Consider the following 13,931-nt stretch of genomic DNA (forward strand, 5'->3'; position numbering starts at 1 on the left):
GATGAAGCCTGGCCAGAGGTATGACATGGACTGACAGAAGAACCATCAAGTGCGTCTTTGGAGCAAAAAATACAGTACATCATCTCTCTTTCCCTCTCTCATCACACACCTATGTCCAACAGTTTGTTCCTTTTCCCTCCTCCATGGCAGCATTTTTCTCTCCCTTCCCACTACTCTACCTGTGCACCATCTCTCTTTTTCTCCTTTCCTAACCCCACCCCCACCCCCGTGCATTTGTCCTTCCCAACCCTCTGCCCAGTATATGCCATATCTGTCTTCCCAACCCCCTGAGCATCTGTCCTCCCTGTCAAGCACTGCACCCAGCCCCCCTCCACCTGTCAGGCTCTGCACCCAGCCCCCTTCCCTCCCCCCCTGTCAGGCATTGCACTGATCCCACCTCCCCCCCGTCAGACTCAGCACCCAGCCCCCTTCCCTCCCCCTTTCAGACTCTGCACCCAAGCCCGCTTATTGCCCTGCCCTCCTACTTCGCTGCTAACCCGGTGGGTGGCGGCAGCTGCGGGATGCGTTTTCTTCTGCCGCTCAGCGGCAACAAGCATGAGCACACCTTGGTACTCCTGCTCAGCGCTTAGCAGCTTTTTGACTGGCTCCCATGAATTCTCGTGATTCATGAGAATTTGTGGGATCCTGTCAAAAAGCCGCTCAGTGCCGAGCAGCAGCACCAAAGCATGTTCATGCTCGTTGGTACTGAGCAGCAGAAGAAAACACATCCCGCAGCTGCCGCTACCCACCTGGTTAGCAATGGACAGGGGCACGGAAAACTTGCTCCTACCCGCTACATCTCTGGACCACCAGGGCTAAATTTTTTGGGAGGCCACAGCCCCTATGACCACCCCCATTCCGAAACCTATGATTGTGCATGCATTACGGAGCGGGTGAAAGGTCCTGGTTGTATGCAGTAATTTCATAGTGCTTTCTTTTTTGACAGATAATTCCTGATGGAGATTGGTTCTGCCCAGAATGCTGTCCCAAACAGCGCTCAAGGCGGCTATCCTCTAGACAGAGAAATTCAGAGGAAAGTGATGAAGAGGATACAGATGAAGAAATGCGAATGGAGGATGAAGAGGAGGATGAGGGGCTAAGTGAGGAAGAAGATGAAGAGAAACTACAGCAAGTTGAAAATGAAGAGGAGAGGTAATGGCTAAAAAGCCAGTAAAATCACAGTGTTCGGTAAAATGTATTGTTCAGCCCGCACATAGAGACAGTCTCCTACTGTGGGTGAATCCACTGCAGGCATGTTTTGGAGAGGTTTCCTTTCTCTCTTAAATGTAGTGCTGCTTTTTCTTTACATGAGTAAGACAAGTAGAGAAAAGAGGAGGAGCAATGAAGACTGACATGCCCCCCTTCTTTCTGTCTCCCTGCCTGCCCCCTTTGTTTCTTTCTCCCTGTCCTCCCCCAAGCCACTAGGTTTGCCGCCACCCTCATCAGAGAACAGGCCCCCCAAAGCCACTGCCGCCCCAAGATCTCCCTGCAGAAGCGTCGCGCTGACCAGCATTCCGCTCCCCGACGAGAAGAAGTTCCGGGCCAGCCAGGTAGCGATCAGAACTTCCTCTCCGACATCAGAATTGACATCGGAGAGAGGAATGCTGGTCGGTCCGACACTTCTGCAGGGAGAGCTTGGGGCGGCGGTGGGGGACGTCGGGGAGAGGAAGGCTGATTGGCCCGGTAGATCGGGACGGCAACACAATCTATCACGGAGGCTAGGATGGGCTCCGCGATCGACTCACGTTGCCTTCCCGATCTACCGGTTGATCGTGATCGACGTATTGGACACCCCTGGTTTATTTAATAGGATTATACAACAACCTTGGGACCCGGGATAAGTTGAATAAGAGGAAATGTTGGTTATGTGGATTTATGTTGATAAAAGCAAATGATAGCTGCTGGTTTTAGTAAGAAACAAAGGGCTGAGGGGAGGAAGTGACGTCATCTCGCCGAATGGCAGCTTAAAGCAGAAGCTCCGTCGGGCTTTTGCTGCACTGCGCGCTGAGCGCTTCCAAAGAGAGGAGTTTCGGCCACTTTGTGGGTGATCCGGGGTCCCCTTTCCATGGCGACTCGAAAGCGCCTCGAAAAATTTAAATTTTTTGGAGATCCGCCCGAGAAATCGGGCTTGGAGGCGGCGAGCAGCGGGGGGGAGAAAAAAAAGATGGCGGCCGGATCGGCGATTCCCTCCGAGTCGGAGGATGAGGGCCTGCCAGAGCAGATGGGGGATGCTGGAGAGCTGCCCCCGAAATCAATAACGGACTGGTTCAAAGACTTGAAGGCAGAAATCGTTGGAGTGAGGGGGGATGTCAGAGCTGCAATAATGGAGCTGAAATCTGAGGTCAGTGCATTGGGAGCCCGAGTCTCGGCTTCTGAAGACCACGTGGCCACTCTTACTGCGGAGGTGTCTACAACCAAGGATGTTACTGGCCGCATATCTAACGAGCTCCGGGACCTACAGAATCAAGTGGAGGACCTTGAAAATCGCTCTCGGCGCAGCAATCTGCGCTTTAAGGGAATCCCTGAAACTGAGGCTTACAGAGACTGTAAAGCGGTGGTTAGAGCTTTTTGTGAACACCTGCTGCGAGCTGACGGGGCGGATGTACCGGAGACCATTGTGCTGGTACGTGCCCATCGTAGTCTGGGAACTGCCCGAGCCCAGGGCACCCGGGATATCATCGCTTGCTTTGGGGAGTTCACCCTAAAGGAAAGAATTTTGCTGGCTGGCCGTCGACAGTCTGCTCTCCGGTGGAATGATTTGGCTGTGGGAGTGTTTCAGGACCTGGCTTGGACTACTTTGCAGAAGCGGAGAGCGTTTCATGAAGTCACGCAAGTGTTGCGCTCTGGGGGCCATAGATACCGTTGGCTCTTTCCCTTCGGCATGTGGCTGACTATTAATGGTTCTTCTAGACGTGTGAGCACGGTGTCGGAAGCCTGGGCGGAGATGCGAGCCCTGGGCTGTGGGAATCTACTGGATGCAGACCGGCCTCCGGCGGTGGCTTCTACATCTGCGCAGAGTGAGCCTTGGAGCACTGTACTGCGCTCGGGCAAGAAGTCAGCGAAGCCCCAGTCCTGAACACACCGGTTTCCTCTTTTTCTGGTTAGCCTTGATACCAGGCTTTGCCTTGGCTGGTTCGGAGTGGACTTCTTGGAACTTTCTGGTGGAGCTGGAGGCTATAGCTAGCCCTCTGCTTTATTGGACTGGAGATTTCTGATAGCTTTGTGCTGTCCAATATGTTACCAGTAATATTGCCGATTTAGCATGTAATAGTGCTAAGGTTGTCTGGTAGTATTGCCAATTTTGCATGTAATATTTCAAAGCGTGGTTGATGGGTGGTTTAGTTACCTGGCTGTTTGGGTTTGGACTGTGTTGTGTGTTACGGTTGGTCTGCTGGGGGTTGGGTGAGTGGGGGGAAGGACTGGGAGTTGAATACAAGGGGGGGGGGGGTGTGGAGTGGCACATGGTGACAAGGTGTGGAGGTATTCTTTGGGAGTTTCTTGGACATAGTGGAGGGGTGATGATTGCCTGTAGGGGAGGTTTGCACTTTCTCCGCGCTGGCGAATCCTGGAACTAAGGGTTCGAGGCAGCATGGGGGAGGGGGGGAGGGGGGTGGGGTCTGGGGGGGTTAGGGTGGGGGGGGGGGGGGGGGGGGAGGGGGGAGGAGAAGCTTTTCACTATAGGTTCGTGGAATGTTAATGGGCTTAATAGCCCGGGTAAGCGTAGTATTGTATGTAAAGAACTGGCTCGACTGCAATGGGATGTTTGTTTACTTCAGGAAACACATTTGAGGCCTCGAGATGTGGCTGTCTTACGTTCCCCCCTTTATGATCAGATTTGGACTCACCAGGGGGCGACTCCAGGGAAGAAGGTGGGGGGCTTGGCTATATTAGTGCGCAAGGGCTTGGGGCTGGTGGTTAATCAAGTTTATCGTGATAGTGCAGGGCGATGTTTAGCCCTTGTGGCTACGTTACAGGGTCGCACCATAACTCTTCTCAATCTGTATGGCCCCAATACAGATCAGGCCAGCTATTTTGGGTCTCTTAAAGCGGATCTGGTTGGGTTGGTGAAGGGGTCTGTGTACCTTGGGGGGGACTTTAATGTTACACCAGATGTTGTTTTGGATCATTCTGTAGGCGGGACTCGCTCTCCGTCTAGGGCTGCTAGACGGGCTTTACTGTCATTGTTCTCTTCTCTGGGCTTGGTGGACTGCTGGAGGTTGTCTCATCCCACACAGCGTTCCTATACTCATTACTCACATGCACATAAATCGTATGCACGTATAGACGGGCTATGGACCCATCGAAATTCGTGGGGGGGGATTCGACAAGCTGAAATAGGAGCTATTCAAATTTCTGACCATGCGCCAGTATGGGTGGCCTGTACGGGTTACTGGGCTGGGGAGGGACGGCGTTTCTGGAGACTCAATGAGTCTTTATTGAAAGATCCTGTGGTGGTTCGGGAGGTGAATGAGGCGGTAGACCAGTACCTCCAGATTAATGATAATAACACGGTTAGCGATGCGACTTTGTGGGATGCCCTGAAGGTGGTGGTGCGGGGTATTTTCATTAAGTGGGGGGCTCGTCGTAAGCGTCAACGGGCGCAACGTTCATTGGCATTGCATGAACAGTTAGAGCGGTTGGGGAGGCAGCATCAGAGACACCAGGACCCCTTGGTGTATGAGCATCTTCTTAGGGTAAGGGCGGAACTTTCTTTATTGCAGATGGGGGAATATGAGTTTTTGAGAGAGCGTTTGAGTCAAACGGTTTATGAGTATAATAATACCCCGGGATCTCGACTGGCTCGGCTTATTAAGCTGAAGCAAGCGAGAGCAGCTATTACAGAGATAAGGGATCCGCGGGGTACGGTACATCGTTCAGACTCGGCTATTAGCGCGGTCTTCCTTAAATTTTATTCTGATTTGTATCAGAAATCCGGGGGGCGAGATGCAATGGCTCTGGAGGGATATCTCTCGGAGTTGCGGCTTCCTCGGCTTTCGGACGTGGATAGAGATATGCTTAATGAACCTATTGAATTGGGAGAGGTCCTGGGAGTCATTGCTAATTTGAAGTTGGGGAAATCGCCTGGCCTGGATGGGTATACTAATCAGTTTTATAAACTTTTTCGGGAGATTCTCGCTCCGCTGTTGGTTAGAGTTGCGAATGGGATACGGGGAGGTTCATCGTTGCCCTCTACTATGGGAGAGGCTGGGATCACAGTCCTGCTTAAACCGGGTAGGGATCATACTGGGTGTGGGTCATATCGACCGATCTCCTTATTGAATACGGATGCAAAAATTTTAGCAAAGGTCTTGGCGCTTCGCTTGGGCCGGGTTCTGCCCTCTCTGGTGCACTTGGATCAATCGGGTTTTGTTCAAAGGCGGCAGGTTGGTGATAATATTAGACGAACGTTACATCTCATGTGGGCGGCACAGAGGTCTTCTGCCAAGATTGCCTTTTTGGCAATTGATGCGGAGAAGGCTTTCGATCAGGTTGACTGGGAGTTCTTGTGGGAAGTGATGACTCGGATGGGGTTGGGAGCTTCTTTTTTGGCCTGGGTGCAAGCCTTCTATGCGGCCCCCAGAGCCACAGTGCGTGCAAATGGGGTTTATAGCGAGTTTTTTTCCATAGGGAGAGGCACTAGACAGGGATGCCCTTTGTCTCCTCTGTTGTTTGCTCTCTCTATGGAACCTCTGGCCATTCGTATTAGGGAACATGGTGATTTATTAGGGGTGATGATTGGGGATATGGAACATCGATTAGCACTGTTTGCCGATGATGTGTTATTGTATGTCCGAGAACCGGAGGTCTCGTTACCTATTTTGGTGGATCTTTTGTTGGACTATGGGAGGGTTTCGGGATTTACGGTGAATATGGATAAATCTGAACTGTTGAGTGTAAATTTAGGGGCTGAGGATCAGCGTAGATTAGCTGCCCGGTTTCCCTTTCGCTGGGCTCCTGGGGTTATCCGCTATTTGGGGATTCGTTTACCGGTTGATTTATCCCAATTATATACAGCTAATTACGCTCGGATTATTCACCAAATCCGGACTGATATACAACGCTGGAATGGGTTTTGGTTGTCTTGGTGGGGTCGCATTGCAGTTTTAAAAATGAATATTTTACCCCGCTTGCTTTTTCTCTTTCAAACGTTACCGATTTCGGTTCCCAAATTGGTGTTGAAACAGTTGCACACTTTGTTCTTTCGGTTTATTTGGCAGGGGAGATCCCCTCGTATTTCCAGAGCTGCATTGTGGGCGGCCAGGGACAAAGGGGGGCGGGCGGTGCCGAATTTGTTCTGGTATTACCGGGCTGCTCAGCTGCGGCTCCTATTGGATTGGGAAATAGCGGACTTTAAATTGGCGGTACGCATGGAGCAGCATTTTGTGGGTCGTCCCTGCTTGAAACATTGGCTTTGGTCCTCGTCCATGGGGGGCCGGACGGTGGCGGTTCCGGGGAATCCGTTTTTGGACCATCTAGTGAAAGTGTGGTGTGTCACTCGAAAGCGTTGGGGGGGTGGGGTGGTCCCATCGGTGCTTGGTGTGATGCGGGAGGAGCCCATGTTCCCGGCCGGTGGGGAGAGTTCTGTTTTTGTGCGCTGGGCGCAGTTGGGGCTACACACCTTTAGGGATGTGCTTCAGAAGGGGGTCCTGGTGTCTTTTGAAACCTTCAGAATCAGTGCTGCCTTGCCCAAAGGAGATTTTCTAGCCTATTCTCAGATACGTCATTTTCTTCACTCCCAGAAGTGGGATCGGGAGCCTATTCAGTCTCTAGATCCCTTGGCTCACTTGTGGGTCACACTTAGGGGCCTTCCTAAACCGGTTTCTGTTCTTTACCAATATATTCGGGGCTCCTTTTCTTTCCCGGCTCTCTACCAGCGGGCTTGGGAGGTGGATCTGGGTTGTACCTTCTCGGTTGGGGAGTGGGCACTGATCACTACAGAAGTAGGCAAGGCATCCTCTTGTGCACTTATTAAGGAAAATGCCTATAAAGTGGTCATTCGGTGGTACTACACGCCGGAGCGACTACATCGAATGTTCCCTGGTGCTTCGGTATTGTGTTGGAGATGTGGGTTGGTTTCGGGGACTTTTTTGCATATTTGGTGGGACTGCCCTATCCTACAGCCTTATTGGAGGAAGGTCGTGGGATGTTTATCACAATTGTTACAAATTTTATTGCCCTTTTCTCCACAGGGATGCTTGTTGGGCCTTTATAATGTGTGTTTATATTCCTGGCAAACCAAACTTCGACGCTGGGGTTTGGCGGCTGCCAAGTGCTTGATTGCTGCTCATTGGAAGCAGGAACTGGCACCTACTCAACTGGATTGGACTCTTAAGCTTCAATTTATTTATCAAATGGAACTGTCTATTGCAAAGCGTCATGGTTACTATTATACTTACACACGGACTTGGACACGAATCCTTGAAAAAATCGAATCTTTGTTTTAAGCTTCTTTCGGGGGGGGGGATGGTGGATGGGGGGACTCTCCTGCAGAACCAACAGGGAGTCCCTCTTTGTTAGTGGTAGTGCGGGGGGGTGGGGGGATATAGTGGAGTTAGGGTTACTGCTTTCTACTGGGGGATTGTTGGTAGGGGTGGGAGCACTCTTTGATGATTGTATTGTTGGGGGAGCATGATGAGACTTGTAGATCTCTGGTTGTGGTTTTGTATGCTTGTTTGCACCTCTGTTGTTTCTGCTATGCAATTTCTGGTGTGTATAATTTTATACTCAAAATCTTTTAATAAACATTTAATGATAAAAAAAAGAAACAAAGGGCTGAATAGCAGCAGTCCTAAGTTATCAATTGGTTACATGTACAGGCAAGAGGTCTGATACTCTTTATGATCTTAGGCATGTTATTTTATATTGCATTGCCTTAAGTACTCAGAAGTGAGCTTTCTTGCAGGGTCTTATAATTCCAACAACACTATAAGCTACTCTGAGTGTTTGAAAAGTTGGCCAAAAGAGAGTTTCTTTTTAATAATTTCATGAGAAATGTAGATGAGATATACTGAAAACATTGGTCACTGAAGTCTGTGTAACATAGTCCGATGATTGTAGTTCAGCTGGATTTAACTAACTTCAGAATGTTTCCACCCAAATAGTTATGGTTTTATAAAACTTAATAAAACATTTTTGAACTGGAAAAAAAAAAAAACTGGACCAATCAGATGGTCAGATGATGGCTTAGTTATTGTATATACTTTTCAAATAATCCCTATGCAGTAAGTTCAAAAGTGGAGTTAATTGAAACAAAAAAAGATGTGAACCCCAGCAACACATTTTATTTGTATAGTCCTTCCCTAGTTTGCTTAGTAAGTTGATTAGCAAAGTAGACAAGCTGTGCTAGTGTTATAATATCCTTTATGAATATGCATATCATATTCCAGGAAAGCTATTCTTGTTTTCCCTATTACAAATATTTTATTTCACAGTTATTAATATTATTTTATCCCAGGACAAGCAGGCAGGTATTCTCACATATGGGTGATGTCATCTGACGGAGCCCCGATGCGGACGACTCACAAGCAGACTTGCTTGAAGAAACTAGAAGTTTCGAGTCGCCCACACCACGCATGCGCGAGTGCCTTCCCACCCAGCACAGGGCGCGTCTCCTCAGTTCTTAGTTTTCCGCGGAGCCGAGAAGTCCGCTTTGACTCTCTGCGTTCAACTTTGTTCACTTTTGCCTTCTCTCAACCGCGGTTGGTGTATTTTCTTGCAGCGGCTGTTTTTCGGCCTGTGTCCCGGCCTGCTACAGGCTTTAAGAACATAAGAAACGCCTTCACCGGATCAGACCGAGGTCCATCTAGTCCGGTGATCCGCACACGCGGAGGCCCATTTAGGTGCTCCTTTTTGGAGACCCGGATTTCCCATATCCCTCAATATGATCTGCATGAAGGTGTGCATCCAACTTGCGTTTGAAACCCAGCACAGTGTTTTCTGCCACCACCTCATCCGGGAGAGCATTCCAAGCGCTCACCACTCTCTGTGTGAAATAGAACTTCCTGACATCTGTCCTGAACCTGCTGCCATTCAGTTTTAAGCTATGACCTCTTGTCCGCGTCACATCTGAAAATGTCAGTAATGCTGCTTCCTGGTCAATTTGATCAAATCCCTTTAATATTTTAAAAGTCTCTATTAGATCCCCCCGCAGTCTTCTCTTTTCGAGGGTGAACAGTCTCAGTTTTCCGAGGCATTCCATGTAGCTTAAATTCTCCATGCCTTTGACTAATTTCGTGGCTCGCCTCTGTATCCTTTCCAACAGAATTTTATCCTTCTTAAGGTATGGAGACCAGTGTTGGACACAGTATTCTAAGTGTGGTCTGATCATTGTTCTGTAAAGTGGCATTATAACATCCTCCGATCTACTCGTGATCCCCTTCTTAATCATGCCTAACATCCTATTTGCTTTCTTTGCCGCCACCGCACATTGAGCTGATGGCTTTAGGGTTCTGTCTATCAGCACCCCCAAATCCCTTTCTTGTTCGCATTTGGCTAATGCCACCCCCGACATCTTGTATTCATGTTCTTTGTTTTTCTTTCCCAGATGCATCACCTTGTATTTGTCTATGTTAAAATTCATCTGCCATTTTATTGCCCACGTTTCCAGCTGATTTAGATCTTTCTGAAGATCCTCACAGTCCCTTTGAGAGCCAACCGCCCGACATAGTTTTAAGAAGTGTAGCAAGTGCCGGCGCGCAATCTCGATCATAGACCCTTATGCCTCAAGTGCCTTGGGTCTTCACATCATCCCAGGTCGTGCCTGCCTTGCCAAACACTTCAGCCTCGTGCTTTTAAGCGTCGTTGCATTCAGGTGGACAAGCTCTTTGAGATGGAGTCTTCAACTGATCCCTCGACTTCGAAGGCGTCTTCGGCCTCGACTTCCATCGGGCCTCCTTCCGCGCCTCCTGCTTCTACCTCAAGCCTCATCAAACCTTCATCGTTTGCAGCGGCTCTTGCTTCGACGTCACCTGCTGTATCTTCCCCTGTTTCCTCAGGTCAGATAGCTCAGCAGTCGGTTCCGCCGGTGGTGATTAAAGTGTCTAAGACTATTAAGAAGAAGCTTCTCCTGGAGGGCACAGACGCTAGAGACCAGGGATTGATCGGAACAGTTTTTCTATTCACCGTTCCTCCGGAGTGCTCCCCCGACAGCATAGTGCCTATTGCCAACAGGCATCAGAGAAGGACACCTATAACATCGGGGTCCTGTAGCCCGGGATTTAAGAACGAGCTTCCTCCTGTGGTGCGGCCACAGGGCATGGCCGGAGGGGCGTGCCCTGAGGGGCAGGTCATGCCCCTTATGAGCCCATTGAGAGCCACTGGAGCCTTTGGAGTTGATTTATTTTTCTTATTTTGATAAGTTTGGATTGCTTTTCTAAACTGATAATGGGAAAATGTAAAGGGAAACTTCGTGTCTCAACTCCTGTTATTGCTGGACCTATGGACAAACACTTGATACTGCCAGGTACTTTAAGGTCAATAGATAAACCTGACTCTTTTTCAGGGGCTTCCTTGAGCTCTCTAGAGCATACCCCTCCCCTCCCTCCAGATCTTCCTAGGGACTTGGAACTTATAGGTTCGCAAGTGGCTTCTTTTGAAGCCTCTGACTCCCAACAGGCTGCAGAGATTGTATTTACTCAGATGCCACAAGTTTTTCCTGGAACAATTAGTCAGCCTGAGGGGTTGGAAGAAAACCCAGAGGAAGTTACCTTAAAAGATCTATGGTCGGGAAATGTAGATGCTAACATTGGGAACTTAGATAAACGAACACTCTCTTTAGGAAAACAGATAAAGAATTTACAGACATCTATGGTTGCATCTACAAAAGATTCTTTGAATATTCATTATAAATTAGAAATGAGTGAAAATCAGGTTAGAGCGAGGAATCTAAGATTAGTAAACTTTCCTTTGACCCATTTGTTATCTCCTGAGATACTATTGAGAAGATATCTCAAGGAAATACTAGGGGTCACAAACTCTGATACCATGATGTTCTCTAACTTCTTTTATATATCTCATAAGAAGAAATTTCCAGCAGAGGGGGGGATGGATCAATTGACTGTAGTAGATGTAGATTTAACAAAATTTCTTGAAGAGTCTCAAGAATTGATCCCAACCTGGGCTACTTTGTTAATTACTTGTATGAATGAAATAGATAAAACTTTAATTCTGAAGTTATATTTTCAAAATAGAGAGGCAAAATTCCGTGGAGATAAGGTTCTAATGTTTCCTGATGTGGCAAAGGCTACTCAATATAGGAGGAAAGCCTTTTTGGCTTTACGTCCTAAAGCTTTTGAAATTGGTGCAACGTTTTTTCTAAAATTTCCCTGCAAATGTTTGTTGCATATTCAAGACAAAGACTATGTTTTTTGGGACCCACCTCAATTAGAAATATTTCTTAAGGGAAAGAAGTAGGATTAGTTATTAACATTTCTCAGTGGGGTTTTATAAGTATAGTGCCTTAGAAGGTATATAGATTGTTGAAGGGGAGGAAGTTTATTCTTCTCCTTTTATACCTATTTTGATTTTCCTTTTTGATGTGTATTAAATTACAAGAGATGTCTTTCTTCAATTGTGGGCTAGATGGATATTTACCTTATGGTTAAAAATTATTTTGGGATAGTGTATAATTTTCTGTGAAATCAATATCTTATTATGTTTAAATGGATGTAATATGTTGAAAATACTTAATAAAAAAAAAAAAGACTATTAAGTCGAAGCACACTCACATTGCCTCAAAGGAATCTCCAGCCAAGGCAGGTGGTCCAGTTTCAGACGCGGATCCCACCTTGCCGGCTTCTTTCCAGACCATATTGGAGAAGCAGTTTCTTCAGTACCCTACTATTATGGGTCCTAAACTGCTTCCTATTATCCTGCCTGGGCATTCAGAAGACTCCTGCAAGGTCAAGCCACTTCCTATGTCCCAGTCGGAATCACACTCTTTGCAGGGAGCAGAGTCTCAGTGAGTGTCTGGTCTGCCACCTAAGCACGAAAGGCAAGAAGCAGAGTCTTTGCGAGTGCATCGAGGTTCCTCCTCCAAGCCGCTGGAGCTTCAATCTACAGCCTCTAGTCCTATTCATACAATGGCATCGGCTGCTCCCGTCTCAGAGGCGAAATCTCCTCGATCCTCAAGATCTGGTTCTAGACACAGTTCTCACCATCGTTCAAGGCCTTCCTCGAGGTATTCTTCCAGGCATCGTTCTTCGCAGGATATACCAACTTCCTCAAAGCCTCGCTCTACTCCATCCTCGACCAGACCACCAACTCCTCATTTGAGGTCTCCGATGCCGGACCTCGAGGATATTCCGGTCTCGATTGCCTTATCCAAGTCACCAGGTTCCTACGAGACTTTTTTTTATGCCGAAGTTTCTTCGACACGTGCTGCCTTGACGTCTTCGAGTCCTTCTCGAGACAAGGCATCGCCGGATCAGTTATCTTTTTAATCTTTCCTCTGACAGATGGCTGTGGATTTGGATGTACAGTTGGACACTGGCTCTAAATATTCTAAGGAATATCTCGAAGTCATGCATCTTCCCCAGCCTCCGGCAGAGTGTCTCAAGCTTCCACTTCACAAGCTTTTGGACCAGACCTTTGCTCGATGCATGGAGACCCCCTTTTCCATTCCAGCAGTTCTTGGAAAATTGGACTCGAGGTATAAAACAGTGCATCGCAAGGGATTTGACAACTCACAGTTATCTCATCAGTCCCTGCTGGTTGAATCTTCCTTGAAGAGATCCCATCCTTCCAAGGTCTATGCCACAGTCCCTCCTGGAAGGGAGGGGAAAACTATGGACAAATTTGGACGTCGCATCTACCAGAATGCTATGATGTCCTTTAGAGTCCTTAATTATAATTTTTATTTCATTACTTATTTTGAATTTCTTCTTTCTCTTCTGCTGAAGTTTTTGACTTATATGGATAATCACATGCATTTTGAGTTTCAAGAAGTCATTGCTTCTTCTCAGCTACGTCTCCATCTCCTGCAATCATCTTACGATGCCTTTGAGTTATCTGCCCGAGCGGCTGCTTGCTCTGTGGCTATGCGTCGTTTTGCATGGCTTCGTACCATTGACATGGACCCTAACCTTCAAGATCGACTGGCTAATGTTCCTTGTCAGGGCAACGACCTCTTTGACAAGTCCATCGAGGCAGCCACTAAAAAATTATCTGACCATGAAAAATCATTTGCCTCCATTGTCAGACCTAAACCAAAGCCAGCTCCTGCTAAGCCTGCATGCCCTGCTGTCATCTATCAAAGGCGTTTTGCTCCAAAGCAGGCTCCTTACTCTCGCCCTCCTCTGAAAAAACAGCCACCTCAGAAGCAACAGAAATCCCAACCTTCTGCTGCACCTAAGGCTTCTCAGCCTTTTTGACTGTTTACACCAGAGCATAACCTCCACCGTTCTGTCTCTATCTCCTTTTCCCCCTATAGGAGGTCGTCTCCATCATTTTTACAACAGATGGACAATAATAACATCCGACCTTTGGGTGCTTACCATCATCAGGGAAGGATACTCTCTTCATTTCACTCAGGTTCCTCCAGAGCTTCCTCCAAGAGAGTATCCATCCAAGACAGCCCTTCTTCTTCAGGAAGCTCAAGCTCTGCTTCATCTCCATGCCATCGAACCAGTTCCCTTGGAACAGCAGAACAAGGGGTTTTACTCCCGTTACTTCCTTGTTCCAAAGAAGAGGGGCGATCTGCGACCCATTCTGGATCTCAGGGCTCTCAACAAATTTCTAGTCAAAGAAAAATTTTGAATGTTGTCCCTGGCATCTCTTTATCCCTTTCTCGAGCAGAACAACTGGTTATGCTCTCTGGATCTCAAGGAGGCCTACACTCATTCCCATCCATCCGGTCTCATAGAAATATAGAAGATGACGGCAGATAAGGGCCATAGCCCATCAGGTCTGCCCACTCTACTGACCCACCCCCA

The 13,931-nt window shown here is 47.9% G+C and overlaps 1 protein-coding gene across 3 annotated transcripts in view; it reads left to right on the top strand.

Moving 5' to 3' along the window:
* The window catches only part of BAZ1A (bromodomain adjacent to zinc finger domain 1A), a 510,052-nt gene that overhangs the window by 422,223 nt on the left and 73,898 nt on the right, over positions 1-13,931 (top strand). For all 3 annotated transcript variants that reach the window (XM_033951344.1, XM_033951343.1, XM_033951345.1), the window contains exon 24: positions 947-1,152. In XM_033951344.1, the coding sequence (XP_033807235.1) occupies positions 947-1,152 (206 nt within the window). The remainder of the gene's footprint in view (positions 1-946; positions 1,153-13,931) is intronic.

This window comes from Geotrypetes seraphini, chromosome 7, assembly GCF_902459505.1.
Source record: "Geotrypetes seraphini chromosome 7, aGeoSer1.1, whole genome shotgun sequence".
NCBI classification, from domain to species: Eukaryota; Metazoa; Chordata; class Amphibia; order Gymnophiona; family Dermophiidae; genus Geotrypetes; species Geotrypetes seraphini.